Source organism: Sycon ciliatum, chromosome 6 (assembly GCF_964019385.1).
Source record: "Sycon ciliatum chromosome 6, ocSycCili1.1, whole genome shotgun sequence".
Classification (NCBI taxonomy): Eukaryota; Metazoa; Porifera; class Calcarea; order Leucosolenida; family Sycettidae; genus Sycon; species Sycon ciliatum.
The window spans coordinates 13,516,847-13,538,193 of record NC_088648.1 but is presented as its reverse complement, the minus strand read 5'-3'; the positions used below and the strand labels follow the sequence as shown (position 1 = coordinate 13,538,193).

At 47.3% G+C, this 21,347-nt stretch overlaps 1 protein-coding gene across 1 annotated transcript; it reads left to right on the top strand.

Annotated features, from left to right (window-relative positions):
- The first annotated feature begins 18,072 nt into the window (after positions 1-18,072).
- Positions 18,073-19,782, top strand: LOC135820056 (tripartite motif-containing protein 16-like). The gene has a single exon (XM_065333361.1). It carries the CDS (start codon positions 18,073-18,075, stop codon positions 19,780-19,782), a length of 1,710 nt encoding a protein of 569 aa, XP_065189433.1.
- Positions 19,783-21,347: the final 1,565 nt, after the last annotated feature.

The following is a 21,347-nucleotide window of genomic DNA, read 5'->3' as shown; positions in this document are numbered from 1 at the left end:
TCATCTGTGTAAACGAGACCTGGCTAGACGACACCGTGTCTGATGGAGAGATAGCTTTGGATGGCTTCAACATACTGCGCTCAGACAGAAAAGATCAGGCCGGTGGAGGAGTCTGCCTGTACTCCAAGGCATCCCTCCTGGTCAAGCCAAGAATGGACCTCACAGAATCGGCAATTGAGAGCTGCTGGGGAGAAATCCATTGCCAATCTGGAACTTGTTTGATAGGAACCATTTATCGACCTCCATCTGAGCCAGTTCGATACTGGGACTGCCTGGACGACCATCTCCATTCAGCTATAATGCCCGGGAAGAACGTGATTATTTGTGGCGACATCAACATAAACACCAATCCAACAGCACCTCCAGATCCACAGCTTCATTATCTATCTGATCTCGTGGCCAGCTACAGTTTATATCCCGGAGTTCACCAGCCGACTCGGTTCTCAGCAAACTCTGCACCAACCACACTGGATCAATTTTACAATACATTCGACCCTCTAAATATGGCTACTGTTATCCCCATTGCGTTCAGTGACCATGCAGCAGTTCTCAGTGAATTTCAACTCAGCCCAGTAAGAAGTACTGTAACTTCTGGGCTACGGCGACACTACCGAAACATAAATCATGACCAGTTCAAGGCAGATTTGGTCCAACAGGATTTTTGTGAAATTGACGGAAGCCCAACTGTCATGTGGACTGAGTGGGCCAGCCGCTTTCTACAAGTGTTAGACAGACATGCTCCTCTTGCACCAAGCCCTCGACGCAAGAAAAAATCAGTACCATGGATGAACCGCCAGTTATTACACCTCTTGACCAAGCGCAACCGGCTCCATAGGAGGTGGCTTAGTGATGGAACAGAACATTCCCACTCAGCTTTCAAGGCTGCCAGGCGGGAAGCTACCAGCTATAATAGGCAACAGAAAGAGACCTACTACCAATCCAAGTTTCGAGCTGCGTCTGGCAATACCAAACAGACATGGCACACGATCAAAGAATTGAGTGGTAAACATCGACAATCTCAGCCACCTCAATGTTCTGTTGATGCCATCCGAAACACCTTTGCAGAGATAGTAGAGGACGCCAGCCGCCCAGTGCATCTCTCATTTCCCTACGGGCCCGCCTCAAGCACTGATCTGACAGCCTTTGCGCCAGTGTCTATTGCCAGAGTGAGGAAGCTCCTCGAACGTTTAAATCCGGCCAAGTCCAGCGGTGATGATGACATTTCTGCAGCCCTTCTCCGCGCACATGCAGACGTACTGGCGCCATCCCTGACTTTGATCTTTAACAAGTCCCTGAGAGAGGGCATATTTCCTGCCCAGATGAAAAGTGCTAGGATATCGCCACTCTTCAAAGGCGGAGATCCGAGCATGCCAAAGAATCATCGACCAGTGTCCTTGTTATCGATTGCATCCAAAGTGTTGGAAAGGATAGTCCACGAGCAACTCACACGATATCTAGTCCAGAGCAATTTATTCCCGCCAACTCAATTCGGCTACAGATCCCACCACTCTACATCCGACGCACTAGTGCTAGCTGTGGAAGGTATCTGTGAGGCCCGCATGAACAAACTCAACACAGGTGTAGCCTTTGTTGATATGTCAAAGGCATTCGATAAAGTGAAACATTAAACTCTTGTGCAAGATCTGTTCGAACTTGGCATCTGCGACACGGCACTCTGTTGGCTGATGGATTACCTCTCTGATAGAGAACAGTACGTTCAGGTTGGCCAGACTAGAAGTCTCCCGTACACCAGTTACTCAGGTGTCCCCCAGGGTTCGGTACTGGGCCCACTGCTATTTATTGTCTATGCCCGCGGCATAGCAGAAGAACTATCGCCGTTTAATGTGGGAGCAATCCAGTTTGCTGATGACATCTCTATACGATGTAGCAGGGAGTCTGCGGAAGCTGTTTCTGCACACCTTTCAGCTGCTGTTCAGCACCTGGCCACCTGGCTGAAGGGCCGTGGTTTAATTCTTAATGAAAGAAAGACACAGATATTGCCTATTCCCCCATCCCCATCTCAAGCACTTGAGCTGCATGTCATTTGTAATGGGCAGACGCTGCCTGTTGTGAAAACGGCCAAGTATCTTGGCCTACATTTCGACTCAGACATGAGCTGGAACACCATGACAAGCCATGTTGCACGCCGCGTTGCCGCTAAGATTGGGCTACTAAATCGAAGTGCAGCATGTTTGCCTTTTTCTTGCCGTGTTCAGTTTTTCAGGTCCTTTATACTATCAGAATTTGACTATGCATCTGCTGCCTATGCCCCTTTCTTATCGTCTTATCAGGATAAGCGCCTAAATAGTTTGTTCAAACGTGCGGCTTGCTCGGTGTGCAGGGCAGCCCCTCGCACTCACACGGCTCCCTTACTTGAACGCATGAATGCCCATACCCTCAGCATATACACCCACATGCACATTCTTGTATTCATTTGGCGCTGCCTGAACAAATCTTCAAGTACTCTGTTTGCAAGCTTTTTCACCCGTAGTCCCTCTCTCCGAACACGAGGAGGGAGCAGCAAGTTACTCATCATTCCTGTCTCCCCCACTGCATCCTCAGCTAAGCGCATTAGCCATGCTGGAGCTATCCTGTGGAACCAGCTCCCAGACACAGCACGCCTCGAAAGAAAGCGCTCCACTTTCAAATCGCTAAGCCTGGCCTTTCTGTTAGGCAGTACCGTCAACTAGGATGAACTCATCTGCTTCACTACCTCTCTCTCTCTCCTCTCTCTCTCTCTCTCTCTCTCTCTCTCTCTCTCTCTCTCTCTCTCTCTCTCTCTCTCTCTCTCTCTCTCTCTCTCTCTCTCTCTCTCTCACTCACTCACTCACTCCTTTCTTCCCGGTTGCCGTGCTTGTGACTTTTTTTCCCCTGCTGCCGTGCTCATATTGGTTATCTAACTACAGCTGTATCCTCTTCTTGGTTCTGTTTGTCCGCTTATTATTATATATTTTTCTTTTCTCTTATTATCAGTGGGACCATTGTCATTAGGTTTAGGCCTGTTTTGGAACTCCACTTTAAATAAAGCCAAACAACAACAACAACAACAACAACTCCTTCACTCAATCTGTCCCCCCATATTCAACACATTACCAGCAAATTTCGAGGTCGGGTTTTTCTTTTAGACCACATGTCCAACTTCCTTCCTTTTCCTGCTGTGAATCTTTTGTATAAATGTTATGTTCGTCCCCTCCTTGAATATGCTGTTCCCGTTTGGATGTTTTCCGTTTCAGCCACCATGTCCACAACCCTTGATAAACTGCAGGCTACTGCTGCTAGAGCATACTTAAATAGTAAACTCAAGCGTCGGCCTGACTGGACGACTTCCAAAGAAGACCTCAATGTTCTGTCCTCTTGGGAATCGTTAGCATGGCGACGGCAGATTCTTGGCCTTGTCTATTTCCACCATGTATTCTCCCAATACCCCTCCTTGTTGTCTCACTTCCAGCTACCCTCTTCCGAAAGCAGTCGTCACCCTTCATCCATAATTCTTCCTAAAGCTGGCACCTTCTTTCGTAAATCAACCCTCTTTTCTTTGAGTGTTGCCTGGAATAAACTTCCTGAAGATATTCGATCACTCTCTACAACAGCGAAATTTAGTATTGCTGTTCGTCGGTATCATTCGCAATCTATGTTTTCTTTGAAAGGTATTCCTGACTTTTGTGTCTAGGCTAACCACATCTATGATAGTTTCAATAGTTTGTGTATATGTCAGTTATAGTAGTCCGCAATGCTGCTTTTCTAATTCTCATTATGATTAGCATGCAATGTACTACCCGAAGTACTGAATTTACTTCTTCTGTACTCTATATTCTAATGCATCTTCTACCTCTTCTCCCTTACGAACATACTTTCTCATTTTCCATACTTACTTAGGAGACTCCCTTCGATAGGCATCTATTTGCCTCTGGAGGATCCGTGAAATAAAAATCAATCAAAAAAATCAAAATCAAATCAATCAATCAAATCAATCAATCAATCAAAATCAATCAATTTTGATCTTGCATTTGAAAGCCCTATTTTGCATTGTGGCCAGCCGTCTTTGATGGCACGGTACGGTAGGGGATAGGTACGGGACAGGTACGATCGGGGGTAATACGACACCGTCTCCCGTACCGTACCATCAAACACAGCTGGCCACATACAGCTGCCCGCAATATTCAAATAGGGCTTTCAAACGCAAGATGATAACGTGAAGCAACTTGGAAGAATGGGTATGAATGCGAAGTGTATGGGGGAATGCATGTAGGGCGATAGTGCGGGTTCGAATCCCAGGATATGCCTGAAAAAAAAGGAGAATTGAAAAATTTATAACATCCTATGCTTTTTGCGTCTGATACGGATAGTAGTAGTAGTATTCTTTTATTTTCCATCGGAAGCCTCAACAGTGATGAACACAACTCTTAAGAGGGCCGATAACAGGGTAGAGGGGTGTGGGGTGAGGAAAAAAAATAAAATAATAATAATAGGAGATATTTAAACTAAACTAAACTGATACTTGGAACAATAAAGCAGCAGTAAGCAGTAAGCAGTAAACACAGGTATACAATACAAGCGATGCAGATGAATGAGGCCGTTTGCTGAAAAGAAGATCTAAATACTTCTGAAAAGACGCTGCGTCTTTAAGCATGGTCATAATGGGATAGTGCAAGAATTAAAGAGATGTTTTTAAAAACGAATTTAAACTAGGAACGCAGTAAACACAGTTATACAATACAGGCGGTGCAGATCAATGAGGGAGTTTGCTGAAAAGAAGATCAAAATACTTCTGAAAAGACGCTGCGTCTTTTAGCATGGTCTGAAGGTGCTTAGCAAATGTAGTGCGGTGCTGGGTGCGCCACTCCACAGGCAAAGAATTAAAGAACAGGGCAGCACGATTTGAAAAGGAATTGACACCGTCAGTCGTCCGGAATTTAGATATTGCAATAGCAGCATTAAAAGAGCTTCTTGTTGTCCTAGGGCCGGTTGAAACTTGAGGGAAAAGGTCCGTCAGATTTGGGAGAGGGAAAACGACATGATTAACATGGATAAATTTAGCAATGCTACGAATAAGGTAATGTTCAAACGGATCAATCGACAATCTAGCTAACAGCGGCATGACGTCCTCTTGTAGTTTCGAGCCACAAGCAGCGCGTACAGAACGACGATAAACGGACGAGAGTCGCTGTCGGTCCTTGGCGGATAGCTTCATTGCAAAGCAAGAGCAGCAGTATAATAAGTCAGGCAGGATAACCGAGAGGATAAACTGCCGTGTTGCCTTCAAACTTAGTTGCCGAAAACACCGTCGAAGAGCGCCAATTTTCGTGCAAGTCTTCCTAACGATAAAGTCTATGTGACCAGACCAAGAAACATCACTGTCTACAATGACTCCCAGGATTCTCGTGCTAGACACTTGAGTCAGAGGCTGTTGGTTAAAAACGATTGGAGTTGAGAGGGGTTGAGAAGACTTAGAAATCATCAAAGTTACAGTCTTTGTTGTATTAATGCGCAGCCCAAGCTCGTCTAGATCCACAGAAATTGCAGATAACGAATCAGTAACGGTAGCGACGGCCTCAGCTTGTGTACGTCTGCTGGCATACAACGTCATGTCGTCAGCGAACATCGGGAGCTTGCAAGAAAAGGCCTCTGCTGTCAATGGGAGCTTCCGTACATATATGTTAAATAGCACCGGACCCAGAATGGTGCCCTGTGGCACGCCACTAGTGATTGCCACCAACGGAGATGTTCCAGTGTGGGTAACCACCCGCTGTTGTCTGGCACAAAGGTATGATCGGAACCAGGCCAGGGCCACTCCCGAAATACCGACAGCTGCGAGAGCAAGAAGAAGCTGTTGATGCTTCACCATATCGAACGCTTTTTTCAAATCAATACAGACAACCGCCGTATGCAGTCCAGCGTCGCGCGAGACAAGCCAGTCGTTCGTAACCTTGGTGAGAAGCTGTCCGGTAGAACGGTGCTTCCGAAAGCCAAACTGGTCCACATGGAATGGGCAACGATCATTAAAAAAAAGATGTATACGAGAAAACACAAGCCCCTCCAGGAGCTTGGCTAGGATAGATGTTAAAGACACTGGGCGGTAGTTAGAAGGGCAGTCGCGGGGGCCTTGAGTTGACTTCAGAATTGGTGTAATGTTTGCAATTTTGAACAAGGATGGGAATTGACTAGACGAGAGGGAAGTGTTGAATAAGATAGCAAGTGATAGAGCAATTACGTCTTTTGATATTTTAAGTAGACACGGAAGAATGCCGTCCGGTCCAGGGGCTTTATTACTTTGGAGGTCACCGATCCGAAGCTTCACCTCTGCTACTGTAACGGCTGAAAACGTAGTAAGGTCGTCGGATTTAGCAGGTCCCATTGGGAGCTTGTAATTCGCTTCCTTATCTGTGACAATCGAGTGAAAATAGTCGTTCAATCGCTCAGGTGGGATGGTAACTGTTTGCTTCGGAGAGGAACGCTTTGTGATCATATTCAAGGCTTTCCAGAACTGCCGAGGCTCCCGTTCATACCGCTGGCACTGGTCTGAAAAGTAAAGATTCTGTAGGTGTCGATACAAGTTATTGCACTGGTTGCGCAGCCGCTTGAATTGTACAGATAGGCTCTCGTCTCGAAAGTTAGTAGCTTTTAGTTTCTTGAAGACCGATTTGCGCTTTCTAATCAAGGCAAGGAGTGGCGAGGTCATGAACGGGCAATTTTTCCGACGGGACTTCCTGTGTTTCCTGGTTACGTACGGTGCGATGATATCAAGCACAGCATTGACTTTCCCTGTCCACTCGTCCAACATCAGGTCTGGGGTACGGGATGTAAAGATATGAAGATCGGAGGACAGCAGCATATCGCAGAAACGCTGAGCGTTGAAGTTCCGGTAGTCTCTGCGTGTTTGATGGGTAGTAGTATTGCTCCGCGCATCCATGATGGGCACTGGGACGGAAGTAATGACGAGGCTATGGTCTGAAAACTCACAGTCCACGACAGAGGCTGACGGAACTCGATCAATGTTTGTGAGAATACAGTCAATGGATGTACGGGTAGAGCCTGTTATTCTTGTTGCTTCAGTTACTTTATTGGCCAGTCTGCACGGAAGTAGCAACGTGTCTTTGAGATGGTGGAACGCACTGGACGTCTGACGCAGAAAGTCCACATTTATGTCACCTAGCAACACAATATTCTCGCCGTCCAGCTGCTCCGTGGATGTAGCGAGCCGATTCCAAAACTCTACCGGCTCGGATGGGGGACGGTATATGCAACCAAACAAGGTACTATCTTTGCCTGTGCCAGCTCTAAGCCACATCAACTCTAGACTGGAGTGTGAGTGGTCCAAGATGTGCTTAGCCTTAACATGTTCCTTTACGAAGATGCAGATCCCGCCTCCTTTACGACATGGAGTGCAGGAGGATAGGCAAGTGCATCCATCAGCGCACGGCCTGTCTCGACGTAAGAGAATTGTGCCTGGTACAGAAACCTCAGTGTCCGAGATGCTTGAGTCGAGCCACGTTTCCGTAACCGCCAGCAGATCTAGGCAGTGCTCATCTATTAGCTTAGTTATAACATGGGTTTTATGTCGTAGGCTGCAAATGTTTATGTGGCCAACATTTAGTCGGTTGGATGGATGAATTGTAGAGTAGAATGCTGGGGTTGAGGGATTTGGAGACGAAGGGGTGAACACAGGAGCATGCGGGTTCAGGGGCTGTGAATACCGGTAGGTGGTGTGTGGCATTATGTGAGTGCTGGAGCTGTGCCGTCAGCACCAAAGCGCCATTCACGAACTGCAAAACCGAGCGAGTCCGGCCAAAATGCTTTGTCCTGTACGGTGGTGGCGTCCGACGCCAGCACTGTGACCCTGGCAAACCCTGTTCGGAAGCGCTCCGAGGTGTACACAACACTCTGCACGATGTGTACATCCTGTGCCTGACAATGCTCTGCAATTGATTTGGCATCACATTCGGGGTCCACGTTGCCAACGTAGAACACTTTGACTCTTGGCTTACCCGTTAGTGCACATCGGGTGGTGCTCTTTGGAAGCTTGGGTGCCAGCCAGCGAGACGATTCCTGTCGCCTGTACGGCTTGGGAGGCTGGCGTTGTGGCCTTTGGGCAGCTGGGGCAGCTGCAGGGGCAGTATTTTTGGGCTGCAATGCTGGTTGTTGGTGCAAAGTTTCTGCATACGTGGGTCGATGTTGTGGGGTGGAGGATACGGTTTTGGTAAAGCTTGGTTCAGTGGGGTCATTGTTCAAAGTTTGAATCACCGTATCGTACCTCTCAACTTTGGCATGCAGGTCGTTCCTAAGTTCCCGTACTTCCGTCTTCAGGCACAACACCTCTCTGGCAGAATCGTTGAATTTAGCTTCTATTTCTCTCATGGCGTGTAACTCAGTCTTCAACTCTCGGACGACATTAGTGAGTTCAGACAGAGCTGAGCACAGGCTGGCAACAACACCCTCATTAGCAGCCAGGGGGCTCGTGCTAGTAGGTTCACTTACTTCTTTGTCCTCATCCAGCGATGTTCTGAGCAGGGCAACAAGATCGGGTCTGGTGGCTTTTCGTGGGATTTCCAGTCCACGCTGCCTGATGAGGTCCCTCAGCTCCCCGTCGATCAGGACTGCAATGTCCACTTCAGCAGCGGGCTTATTAGCCATTTTATTACTAAATAAAGGACTTTTCCGGTGGCCTAAAGCCCAGGAAATTACAAAAAAGGCCGCTTTTCGGGAGCCAAAAAAGGTGCTGCCGCCCGTGACTGTAGTTCGTATGAGGTTGAATGGATAGCGCCAGGCGTGACACAAACAAACAAACAAACACACAAATACCAAATAAAGCTGTGTGGACCCTGGCTAGCGCCAGACGTTACTGAAGTAACGTCTTCTGCATAGCTACGGGAATTAATATACATGTACATGTAGCATGTGGACCCTGGCTAGCGCCAGACGTTACTGAAGTAACGTCTTCTGCATAGCTACGGGAATTAATATACATGTAGCAACAAGGACGACTAATTGCATAGTAAGCATTTCCTAAATGTCGACAAAAAAAGAAAGAAAGTAAATTATCGTATCCGTTCCCGAAGAGAACTCACGACGGCCGCTAACACCCGATAAACCCTAGCGCCATGTATGAGTAAAATATTATACGTTGATCGGCTATACCACCACCGTCATCATCTGCCAACTGCCAGGGTGTGGAGTGCTGCACTAAGCTTCCCACCAGTCCTTCTGTCGGCATAATGCCTGGCAGGATCCGCAGCCCCCCCCCCCCCCCCCCCCGGTCAGCCCTGGACAATTTCTATTTGGAGGTCTGGATGGTGTCTGCCTCCTTCAACAATCCCGTCACATCTCAGGCTAGGGTCCGGCGGATTCTACCGGAAGAAAAATTGGCAGAATTCGGTACTTTTTCTGGTAAGTTTCATGCATGTTTGGTATGTGGATAAAGATAAGGAGCAGAAGTCGAGGAATTGCCCGCCATAACTTCATAAGGTTTGTATGGTTCTGCCAATTTCACTGCTTTTCGAGCAGAATCCGCTGGTCCTTAATCTCAGGTAGACTATTGTTGTAGTCGTTGCTCAAGAAGTTTGCCATATTTCGAGGACTCAGCACCCGCCTTCTGTAACATACAGTACGTGCCTGAAACACTGTCGCTAGTCCGTGAGCCAAAACTCAAAATCACAAGTGCCGTTGCACTCTCGGATGGACAAATCGCCGCTTACAGTGTTGGTCAAGGACATCACAAAGGATACGTTTTCGCTTGTTGGACGTTCCAGAACCGATCCAGAGACCTTCGCGAGGGCTTCTTTTCTCGACCAAATTCCACCGTGAGAACAAATATTTTTACGCGAGTGGTGAGGTGTGCGTCGTATGAGCAAGCGCAAAACACGAGTTCGCGTAGAGTGAGGAAAAATAATTTATTTTTTAGAAGATGACGACGTTGACGACAATATCGACTTGGGATATTGTGATCACTTTATTGAAGTTTATTCCTTTCGTGTACATTGATGTTGTTTTGACAACAATGGAAGAAGAGGAAGATGTTTCTAGTGGCAGCGAGGTGCTGGATGAGGCAGCTGACGGCAACGAAGTGGCAAATGACAGCCCAGCGGAGTAATATTGGTGGAATTTTGTGTCTGTGTCACAGCGCCCAATTTAGTAAAAACGAGAAGCCTGCAGTGAGTAATATCGAGACTACAAGTTGGTGTCGCATCGTCAGCGCTGCTCGAGAGAAGGACGACCATATCTGGGCTTTTCTCTGCCAGCACAAGAGCTCAGGGAGGAGTAAATGGTGTGGCTGGTATCATGAAAAGTGCTACACCAATTGCACCCATGTGATAGCAATAGACCGATCCCCTTATTATTGTCTGGGTTCGAGCAAGGGGGCAACTCCGCAGTCGCGTGGGATCCTGCTGCACACACGCGACCAACCTCACCTCGGCTGTGCGCGACTTCTCGCATGCGAAGTGCAGAGCACGCGAAATCTACATGCAGTGCAAGCCTGTCTACAAAAAAATGTCACAAGGACTTTTGATTTGAGCTGTTTTGTTTTTGTTTAGACATCTTCCTTTTTACGACTTCAGGATGCCTTCTCAGGATCATTGCTGCGTTCCTCACTGTCAGAACAGGAGGACGAAGCAAACAAGTCATTTCACTCCTTTCCTCGTGTGGAGCCACAGCGGCCTGGAGCAAGCGGATCCAGGCTATTCCCCCTGAGGAAGGACGTAGTTTTAGGGTCACTCTGAATATTTGAGTTGCAGCGATCATTTCGATCCCGAAGTCGAAATCGTTTTGCCCAGCTCTACAAGGGCAGGATGAGTCCAGGAAACCAAACAGCTGTCCTACAGTACCAGGTTTGCTTTTCGCAAGAGAGTGGAGTCTGGACGCTCTGCTCCCCATGCTCGCAAAACAGTATTATTTTGCTGAGCCTAGTGCAGTTCGGTCATGGAAGTGCAGCGTCTGCATCACGAGCTCCCCATGCTCGCAAACCAGTATTTTGCTGAGAGGCAACAGCATTTTGAGTTGGAAAGGAGCCTGGCTTAGTGCAGTTTGGTTCTGTAATGGAAGTGCAGCATCTGCATCAGGAGTTGGCAGCAAGTAGAGCTCGTGTACAGAGTCTGGTGGAGCAGTTGGACGATGGGGTGAAGAAAGCCGAAAAATAGCTTACGTACAATAACATAAAGAAAGACTCTGAGCCGCTCCAGTTTCTGACTGGTTTACCTTCAAGTGTTTGGACCGCTCTGTGGGACTTCTTTGAGCCTAGCCGAGAAAATGTACTGCGCCGAGCCAGATCTGCGAAGACGGAAGCTGAGGGACGGCGGATACAGTTGGAGGTGGCCGTAAATCGCCAATGAGCATGTAATGGAGGATCAGCTGCTATTGGCATTGATGTGTCTAAGCCTTGGCCGAATGGAACAGAAGCTGTCATGCGTGGCACAAGTTAATCATCCGTTTCACGGTATATACTATATAGCTAGCTGAGCTGGAAAGTTGTCTTGTTCCTCCGTTTGGGCATGATCCCCATTTGAGCGAGCTGGCGAGATGTTCAGTCATCAATGCCAAGTACCGCAAGACATTCTGCATTGTGGATGAAACAGTTCTATTTTGCCATGCACTTAGGGTTCTCGCACCGGCACAACAAGACCCAACAGATCCTTGCGCTCTTATTTTCTCCCATGGTAACATTGCTGATCACAACACCCGGTAGCCAGTCGCAGATGCAACCAAATCAACCAGGTTCTCTTACTCTTTTTTTCCAATACTGAAACCAAAGGTATACCAATATTCGCATAGAATGCAGTGATGATTTCAATACTGTCCACTACTGCACTAGTACAACGCATTACCAGACTGGCATACAGTCATGATAATATTATCCATTTCGCAATCACTGTCATTGCTTTCTTAGATCTTCAATCATCAATATCGGACCATAAACCGTCTATCATCTTATATTATATCATCATTAGTATCCTGCTGCTATCCTCCTCTAACGATGAGCTCGAAGAAAAGAAACAGCGGTCTAGAGGCGTAAACAATATCTGTCAACGGAAGTGTCCTTGCTGTGCTGGTGTGTTTATGCTTCGTGCATTAGTTCGGCCAAGAGCGCATGGTGGTGGCGGGTTGAGGATGTTAAATATACTAGAAAATAGTTCACTCTGAACATGCAGGGGGTATATTCATAGGTTCGAAAGAACCGCACACACACTTTGCTGCAGACAGTGGCAAGCTTTGGCCCTCGTGCTTCGAAGAGGAAGCAATCCACTGCGCTACGCTTGCGATTAACAGCAAGCTTCGACTTTTCAAAGGTACGACTCATCATTGGCTCTGGGTTAATGTTCCTGGAACAAATGCCCCATTGCCAACTGAGGGCCAGGGAGCATGCAATCTGCCTTCCTGGGCGAGAAGTGTTCCAGCACAAGAAGCAGCACGAGTACATGCTGACAAAGACCACCATCACCACCAGCCGGCACACAGCACACTGTTCTTCAAACACCATCCACTCCGTCCATGTGTTTGCACTGTCCTCCTCTAGCTCTTCACGCTCAACAAATACCACGCACTGCTCATCGTTTTTTTTTATGCTTCCTCTGTGTTGACTAGCCCTTCGACTTGACAAAACAGCGATCACCACTGCACTGCTATCGTCACCTCATAGCAGTCGCTTCCACCAGTGGCTTTTCCTGTCTTTGCAAGGTGTCCAAGGATGGCTGCTGTTGTCACTACAGGCAAATCAGAAGTATTTTAGTGGCTGATGTCCAACCAGATCGTTGGAAAATCGATTTTTCCACTTCAGGGCTGCTGGTCGTGACTTGGTGACTTGGCAGCACCACGGTTGCCTTCATAGAAGATGGCTCTGGAGAGGAAAAGACAGACCAGAAAAAGGTTACTATTATCTTCAGCACCGATCGCAAGGAGAAAGCAATAATATGGTCTGCTGTAGCCTAGGCCCAAAATAAATCTCACAACACAATTCGCGATTCGAATGTTTCAACAACAAAAAAACTCACCTCTGGAGTAACTCCTGTTTGTAGCCCGAGATCGTTCCCTCCCGCACCTTGAAAAAATCCTGCAGCGGCATCACAGTCCATGTCTCTCTCGGAGACTCTGCACCTACCAGCAGGAGGTTTAGCACCGCTCGAAGCCATCGCAAACTACTTGAACTAAGCAGAAGACATTCCAAAACAAACCTGAAACACACTGTCAAAGATGCTGTCACGTTCAAAAACTAGCTCGATCGCGAGTGAGGTTGCCCCCGTGCTCGAACCCAGTATAATAAGGGGATCGGTCTATTGCAAACCTGGAGAAGACCAGTGCCTCTGATTTTGCTTTGTCTATACTTGCTGACAGTGATGTGCATGTAGTAGTGAACCCAGAGCCACATCCTAAGGCCAGTAAGGGGCCACCTACCAGGAGCTTAGTGGTTGATACGAACAACGAATGCCATACCGGTGAAAGCAGAGCACGGTGTAAACACAACACGGAGAACTGGTCCACCCAGAGTTTCCGGAAGGGAATGTTTTGTTGCAGGCAGCACTGGAGAGGGCAAGACGACAAGTAGCGAGGGCGAAACCAGCGCTGCTGGAGGTCCAAGCCAGAGCACCTGGCTGCTTTGCGGGCAACATACTACTGTATACCATTAGCTGTGTATGTGTGTGTGCGCGCGCGTGCATGTGTGCGAGCGTGCATGTGTGCGCGTGTTTGTGTGTGTGGGCGCGTGTGTGTGTGCGCGTGCATGTGTGTGTGCGCGCGCGCGTGCATATGTGTGCGAGTGTGCATGTGTGTGCGAGCGTGCATGTGTGCGCGCGCACGTGCATGTGCATGCTAGGCGTTTTCCTTTGTTTGTGACACCACCCCAGGCTACTACTGGTGTTGGGGCACGGTGTTGCCACAGCCACTGCGGCCAGTGCGATCCGTGTTTCAGGTCGTTGGTGGGTTTTAGATTCCGCAATTGTCGACACGGTGTGCGCCGTGTGTGTGTGTGTGAAACCCGACAGCATTGGTGTGATGTTGTCCGAAGGGACATCCATCACTTACATCTTGAAGGACATTGGTTCGACACTGCACAGCAGCGAGGAGAGTGGCGCACAGCATTCAGAATTGCTTCACCACCACAGCCGGCCTCCCGTGATCGGATTCAGTGTAGTAATTGTAACATTTCCTTTTCGAAGAGCGGCCTGCCATGCCACAAGTGTACTCAAGAGCGTCGCAAACCTGTAGCAGACCAGTCTGGCAGCAGCCAATGCACTGTATGTCTTCGCTGGTTTCGCAGTCATGGCAGACTGACATAGTCGGATTCGGCAGCTGGTTCATGTGTGTGTGCGCATGCACGCGCGTGCCTGGGAGACTGCATAGTCGCATTCGGCAGCTGGTTCATGTGTGTGTGCGGGCACACACGCGTGCGCATAAGCGTGTTTGTGCGCACATGCCTGGGAGACTGCATAGTCGGATTCGGCAGCTGGTTCATGTGTGTGTGTGTGTGTGCGCACGCGCGCGCGTGTTTGTGTGGATTCGGCAGCTGGTTCATGTGTGTGTGTGCGAGCGTGCATGCCTGGGAGACTGTATAGTTGGATTCGGCAGCTGGTTCGTGTGTGTGCGCGTGCCTGGGAGACTGCATAGTCGGATTATTCAGCTGCTTCAAGTGTGTGTGTGTGTGTGTGTGTGTGTGTGTGTGTGTGCGCGTGTGGGTGTGGGTGCGCGTGCATGCATGTATGTACAGTAAAACCTGTAACTAACGACCACCGTGACTAGCGACCGGCCTGGTACTACCGACCACTTTGTCAGGCACGGACGGTCTCACATTCAAAATGCACTGTGACTAGCGACTACCTGCTGAACGCGACCAGCGACCGCCTTTTATTGTCCCAATGTCGAATTTTGACCCGTAACTAGCGACCGCGATGTAGCAAATCAAACATTGCTTGAAGCTCCTTCTCGAAATTTTGATGATTTTCCATGGTCGTTTCGATACTACAGCTGGACAAATGAGCGCAGTCTCATTTTTACTGTGGAATCAGTGTGGATTGCACTACACCTGTCATAATTTCAAGTGCTGTCAAGAACAAACGTGATAGGAAACGTCTTGGAGAGCGCATCCAAAGCGCTCTTTGATCGAAGTTACTACTCGAAGGAGAAACTATATAAAGACTGAGCGGCTCTCTGTCGAAGTGCCACAGCTCAGTCACCAGACTCACCACTACACCAGGTCACACTGACAGTCTGTGCTGGCTAGCTAGCATGTACTCACCTGTACGGAACACAGGCCAGGATACGATGGCGGATAATAGTCTACAGTGAAAGGTGCGAAAACTCGCAACATCGCCGCATTTTACGCTACACTACATCCAAGTCGGAGCGATTGAGTTTCCACTGTAGATCAACACACTGATACCAGTTGCCAGTGTAGTCGCACACAGATGAGGATGGAGTCGATAGTGACTAGTGCACTGCCTGGCCAGGCCAGCACTGCTCTGGAAACCCTGTGAGCATAGTGAGTCGACATACGTCACGTGTCAAAAGGTCGTATCGCTTCCAGTGTATAAAAAACTTGATTTTCTCTCTCTCCAAGTGGTGTATGATCTGAAAGAAGAATGTCAGTGCGCAAGTGGTGGGGGATTGTATTATCTGCATTTTGACATACATATCATATAATGGGATCCATATATGGTCGCGCGGTGCAAACCTCTAACTAAAGACCACCTGCCACTAACGACCACTTTTCCGGGCACCAAGGGGTGGTCGTTAGTTACAGGTTTTACTGTATGTATGTATGTGACATCATCTTATATCGGTAGTTATCTGTGGATTACTATGTTCTGCGGTGGACTGCGACAGCACACATTATGTGCCAAGATGTGCACCTGGTGATTTGCAACTGTGTTATGTTGAGTTGAAAATGAGCAATGACAGATAGCTTTTGGTGCTGTATGAGTGTGTTAGGAAATCAATAGCCAATTCCAACCTCTTGCATTGGCCGTCAGGTTGGATAGGATCAGCGCGTGCATTTACAACAGTGTGGTGACGTACTTCCTATTGTACTACTGTAATGTCACATTAGCTTCAGTGTTCATATAATAATAATACTGGAGTATTCTACGTATTCACTACTATTCAGTAATCGAGTGGTTATTACTTTTGAAATATACTTCACTCACCAATTCATTGCTCGCTATTATCTACAAGTTCCAGTCCAGTATGATGAAGTAAAGAGGCGATTTATCCAGCCAAGTAGGGGAACTTGGGATACGAAATCCAAGAGAAATCATGAGGGTTTTCTCAGTTCGGCCATTCACGAATGTAATTGTTATTCTTCAACGCAAACTGAGTAATATTTGACCTTGAACAGGATGAAAAGAAGTTCATGCTCGGGGCAGTCGTCATTTGCTCCAGAAGGTTACTCACTACAGTCTACGCCTATTGGCCTAGGAAGTCGTGAACAAATATGTCGAGAGATATTTAGGACATTCTTGGAAGTCAGTTCTGAACGATTGCATTGTAACCAGGGAGTCGTCAAATACCGGTATTTGACGACTCCCTGATTGTAACTACAAACAGTAGTGACTTTGCTGCATGCAGTTTGCATCCCGATTCATAATTCTCAGCGGCAAAAAAATTCGAATCTAGTTTTGTGCACTGGTTTCCGCGTTATGTGCACTCGTGGTATCTGCTCATGGCTTCAAAAAATGAGAATCCGTGAACAAGCGCAAAAATATCAAGCGAAGAAGGCGAAAATGGCCGCTGCTGTCAGTGAGCAAAGTTGGATGGTTGGCGTCTTCTGTGACCTCCCTGGATCAGTTTCGAACTGTCCAACAAGTGGAAATCGCTTCAGGATACCATCGTGAAGCGGTGTGCCGAAGGACGATTTGTCCCTCTCTGGGTGCAACGGTCGATGCTAAAACAGCCGATTCTGAGATTTGGCTCACGGACTACGCTATCTTGAAAGCTCTCCGCCAGTACCATGAGTACTACTAGCTTCCACTGTCAAGCGTAAAACTAAAAGAACGGTTTTGGCACTCCCTTGTTGTCACGGTTGTTGCCATGGAAATTGAGCATGTGCTGGGGACTGACATGACGCGCGGACTAGTGGTCGACTACCATTGCCAACAGGCAACAGCAGCACGCATCGACCTCGCCGACCTGCCTAGCGGTTGACAAGTAAGTACTACTAGTAGTAGTAGAATTTATTATTTTGATAGGGAAGGCCCTACAGACGTTGCCGTCTTGTTACAGGGAACCCTAAGTGCTCTTTACAGAGCGAAACAAAAACGGATAGATGCTCAACCTGACGACACGAGACAGGCAGAGAATTCCACCTATCAGCGCCAAGGAAAGAAATGGAGAACATGCCATATCTAGTACTAGTATTAGTTAGTTATTACGGAGGATGTAATAGCAAGACGAAATTCGCGTTCGCGTTCGCTCTCCAAAGAAAGTCGAACTCAGTGACGGAATTCGCGTTATGAGAAGGATTAGCAAACAGAATTCGCACATGCATGATGTTGACACGACGTAGGCAGTACAGCGTGGTAAATTTATGACTGCCCTGACACGAATCCACGATTCGTGTTCCGACTACTTTTCCGAACGAAAAATGCGAAAGTTCGCAATCTAGTTCGCCATCTGAAAAATGTTTGCGAACGCGAACGCGAATTTCGTCTTGCTAATCCTCCGTAATATTATTATTAGTATAATATCAAATTTTTGATAGGGCAATCCCCACAGGCCTAAGGCCTTCTTACAGGGTAGATCTACCCTAGTTCTAGTAGTTGACAACAACCCAGTCGATATGCGCCCTTTATGTACACTACAGGTGCTCAAGTAATATTTTTAATATTAAAAATATTAGTTACTCAGTCTTAGTTAGTTCTTGGCTAGGCCCTAGGACTAGGTACATGTACATGTAGCCTATCGTATTCGTATGGCTTAGCTAGGCCGTAGCTGGTACGATTCGCACTGAGTAGTACAGAACATGACAGACAAAAAAAAGAAAAAAAGCCTAACGCTCATAGGATTGCTAGAAAACATTTTTTAATTTTGTTATACATGTGCCGTACACATATTTTCGAATGAGACAAAGAAAAGAGTTCTAGATCTTTTTCGAGAATGGAAAGTTCAGAGTCTGCAAGCTCGGCCTCTGCGCTAGAATGTCGAGAGAACTGTGTGTTCTGCCAGTCTAATGGCGAGTCCGGTGCAGCAGCTAGTCAGTTGAAAATACTCAAGTGTCTTCACGTATCGTGCAAATCCTGTGCAGAGCAGTTTCTGCGCTACGACAACACTATTCGCTGTGCTCGATGTCAAATAGTTACACCAGACCCTGGTCCAGGTCGCAAACTCACAGCCTACCTCCCTAACTGGCCAACTCCGCGCTCAACCGCTCATGACGACAACCATGATGATGGAGATGAGTCTGAACCTTGTGACTTGCAACCAAGCGATCACGATCGGTCTACACAGCTATGCCAGGATTCAGATTGTGCTGGTTTTGATGAGCCGGCCAACACGCGTTGTTTGACGTGTGATCTTTCACTGTGTCGCCAGCACGCAGTGCTTCATGTCCGAAGTAGAAAGCGTGCAAATCACAGTATGGCTGATGTTCCCGCGTCCAAGAGAAAAATGGAGCTTTCTGGGGACATCGACCCCTGTCCGCTGCACAATCAACACTTGCGATCCTACTGTAAGTCATGCAATGTGTTGATGTGTGATAGATGCCACACCAGCAAACAACACACTGCACACAGCAGTCACGATGTGTTGGAGGTCAGTGTTGCTGCCAAAGAGCTAAGGGAGTTTCAGGAGCGACATCATCTTAGGGAAATCCCCAACTTGCAGAATGTTGTTGCTGCTGTGGAAGCTCGGATTAAGGCAATCAATGCAGAAGTTGAAGCGAAATCCGCTGAGATCGCTGCTGATGTAGCTATGGCTGTAAAAATCATCGAGGAGAGAGGCAAGGAGAAACGGTGCGAGTTAGACCAGGCACGGTGGAATGTTCTCAAGAAACTGGAGGGCATCAGGAATAACACCCAGGAAGAGCTTCGAAAGCGCAACAACTTATTGTTTCTGACAAAACATGTAAGTGACACCGCTGCCTTGCACGTTTTGCCACATCATGACTGTGCGACTAGCCTGAGCCTGAAGAGCAGTGATAAGCCGGACACTGCGGTTGAGGAGCAAAGCCAGGGGACATCACACGTTCCTCAACATGTCGATCCAGACAATTATAAGCTAGTGTTTCAGTTTGCACCAATGGCTAACGATGCAAGGGTTCTAACGTGGTTTTCAAAATGGAGAGAAAACAGAACAAGTGATGCTAGTCTGCGCACATTCATTAGTTCTGTTGGTCACACCTTTGACGTTAACGCGAAGTCCAAAGGCATCATTTTGTCTCGGCAATCTAGTAAAGCTACACTAGCAGCAGGCTTTCCTAGGGGAGACTACGACTGGCACACCGTCTGCAGCATCCCGCCACCGGTAACATTTCGTGTGCAGGTCAGCGAAGGAGACTCTTACATTGGCTTTGTTAGCCAAGAAACTCCAGTAGCGAAAAACGACATGTGGCCACATGGAAATCAGTTCCCCGGATGGGTATCGAGTCAGGAAGATGTTCTTCAAACGGCTGGCAATGCACTAGGCGTGCCGTGGTTGGAGGACGACGTAATTTCTCTAACACTAGACACAGTGGCGCACACAGCAACTGCTCTCCATGAGCGCACTGGAGCAGCGGACACAATCAGTATCGACAAAAGTCTCTTCCCAGTTTATTTCCGGGCTGAGCTTGGTAACGCATCTATTCGCCTACTTCCTTTGTTCATCTAATGACTGTAAACACAATGTACTTGTACCCAGCCCAGATGTTCATTATTAACATTAGTTCTACAATTTTACTGTCAACATCGAGAAGACCTGTTCCCAGTTTATTTTCTTGCCAAGGATAGAGGTGCATCTGTGGCGTTTTATACAATATTTCTTCACATGGCGTTTCTTCCTTCTCACGTTCCGTTTTCCCCTTAGACGGCTGCTACTTCTCAAGTTCATTATTTTCTTCCTTTTTTGTGTGTGTGTTTATGTCCCCATGATGCCGAGACCTCAGGTCGCCTGGGGCAACAAGCCTCGCCATCAGTATGCTCCCATATGCATTTTGTTTTGTCTTTGCCTGTGAGCTGTCATCATTGTAAAAAAGAAAAAGAAAAAAAGCTTGAAACACTCTTTTCTTCATTGTTCTCAACAGATAGTTTGCGTTTTCGACATTCTCACGCTTTCTAGCCTGCTCGCTCCGCTTTGTGACACTTGTGCATGTTGGGACTGCTATACTGAGCTTAGTAAGTTGTGTTGCCAAGCAGCAACCATGCATCCATATGCTTTTTCTATCACAAATCATATCCTGTGCAACAAGAACATTGTCTGCCTGGAAATTCTACTGTTATGGCAAGTGTGTACTGCTGTTACCGTGGTAGTGTGCATGGCTCACACAACTCGAGGTTTGAACTGCAGTGTTGGTGGGTCGGCAAATCTCCCTGAGTTACATGTACATGTATGTGCAGCCGATACTCCAGAGTTGATGGTTGCTACCATTCACATGCACATGTTGTACAATCTTCAATACATGTACAGTGGATATCGGTTATAAAGTCATCGGACATAGTGATAAACCGGCTATATTGATACGAAATGAAAATATCAAAAGCAAAACCAGAAAAGGCCAGTCAAATTATCATTATAACCAATATATCGTATATAGGGATAAATCGGCTATAAGGATACAGAATCACCATTCAAAACACCTCTTTGTGCAGAAAAATGATCGTCTATAGTGATAGCAACACACGAGTGTGAGGCATTGATGTCTCGACTTGGAGCCACATATGTGTTTTCATAGTGTATTCTGGTCTGATGCTTCCTGGATGATGCTTTTGGGCCAAGAAGTTCTTCACTCTAGACTGGGGAAGGTGCAGCAGCATGCATCATGTATCAGTACGCTACATTAGCGCGATCGAGTACCCACACGTGTATAATGTGTATGTATGACGAGCGCAGTTGAAAATCGCCTGTAGTGATATACCGGTTATAGTGATAAAATGTGAAAAATCAGAAGGGCACGTTATAACCAATATCTACTGTACATGAAAGGCGAAGGGCAAGCAGCAGATTTTCCCATTGCCGGTACAACTAGTACATAACTTGAAACTCTGCCCATGCAACAGTGTGGAGATTGAACTTACACAATTGCCTGTACAATCAAACATACTGGCTCGAGTGCAGGGAGTCGTAAAATACACGGTATTTTACGACTCCTGCTTGAGTGTATGCGTGGCTGTCGTGCTTGGATGTCATGTCGCCATGCGCTTCAGCTTAATGGATAATTTGACCATCCTCTTAAGTAA